At 57.8% G+C, this 1,178-nt stretch overlaps 1 protein-coding gene across 1 annotated transcript; it reads right to left on the bottom strand.

The window, feature by feature from the left end:
• Positions 1–273: 273 nt before the first annotated feature.
• LOC109744153 (cytochrome P450 71A1-like) lies at positions 274–723 on the bottom strand. Its single transcript, XM_073506675.1, has one exon. The coding sequence runs from the start codon at positions 721–723 to the stop codon at positions 274–276; it is 450 nt and encodes a 149-aa protein (XP_073362776.1).
• Positions 724–1,178: the final 455 nt, after the last annotated feature.

Genomic DNA, 1,178 nt, shown 5'->3' with positions numbered 1-1,178 from the left:
TGAGATGCCACACACGGGACTACAAGATGGTGGGGAAGGCCACGTAGATGCCTGGGCTAGGGCAGGATTTCGTTGATTGGGCGTTGTTGGTCACTGCCTTCTCCTCCCAACAAGTGGGGCGGCGGATCTTTGTGGAGGGGAGCGGGGTGGCCGGGGCTCGAGGATCTCCACGAGGATGCGATCAATCCTCTTGAATGCCATGCTAACCTTGGCGTCCTTCCTGACCACGGTGGCCACCCATGCCAGTGATGGCAAGTTGTCGCCGACGTGGAACTACCCGAGGAGCACAATTGACTCCTCGAGCAGCGCATCCACCTTGGCGCGCCAGCTGGCCCTGCCCGAGGTGCGCACCCCGAGCACGATCCACCCGTTCACGTCCTTGGCGAAGCCACTTAAGAGCTCACTTAGCCGCACCACGTCGCCGCCTTCATGTGCCTGCTGCTCCACCTTCCGGACAAGCTCGGCCACCTCCTCCTCGCGCACACCGCGGTAGGCGCGCACCCTGGCGGGATCAGCAGGTGGGGGCACGGCGATCTTGCACACGCCGCGCCAGTAGGCGCCATGGGAAGTGAAGGCGATGTCCGTGCAGCCGTAGAGGAGCCGCCATGGGATGGCGAGCGCGGGCCAGCTGGCGAAGGCGTGGTCCTGCAGCTGCAACACCTCATGCGCCGTGTTCACGGACAAGACGACCAGGTTGAGCACGCGACAGAGGCGGAGCAGCATGATGGGCCCGTGCGAGGTGCGGTGCGGGAGCGCGCCGAGCTAGTGGAGGTTGCCGATGATTGGGAGACCCCGCGGGGACGGTGGGAGGCGGTGCGCGGTAGGTTTTCTGGTTCGCGTTATGCTACGCACTAGCAGTAGTAGAATGCATGAGACGGCCAGGAGTACTAGCGTGGGCATGGTGAGTTCCGGGCAACCATGCATGGTATTTGTATTTTTGGCCTGGTTATACATGCATCTATGTTTTGGGAGTTTATACAAACAATAGATGATCTAACGTGTTGTGATAAATTTTTTTGAAGAGTGTTGTGATTTCTAGGTAATGCACTTTTGGGAATTCTACATTCTGATATGCATATTAACTGTGAGTCATGTGAGGCTGCCCAACGGAAAGATGCCTGTGTTGCTTCTCGTGCTCCTATTTTTCTATATTTTTTGGGTCTTCTTGACAGATATAT

Source organism: Aegilops tauschii, chromosome 1 (genome assembly GCF_002575655.3).
Source record: "Aegilops tauschii subsp. strangulata cultivar AL8/78 chromosome 1, Aet v6.0, whole genome shotgun sequence".
Taxonomy (NCBI): Eukaryota; Viridiplantae; Streptophyta; class Magnoliopsida; order Poales; family Poaceae; genus Aegilops; species Aegilops tauschii.
This window is presented reverse-complemented; position numbering and strand designations above follow the sequence as displayed.

Coding starts and splice junctions, on each gene's coding strand:
- LOC109744153 (XM_073506675.1), bottom strand. CDS start 723: ATGCTGCTCCGCCTCTGTCGCGTGCTCAACCTGGTCGTCTTGTCCGTG.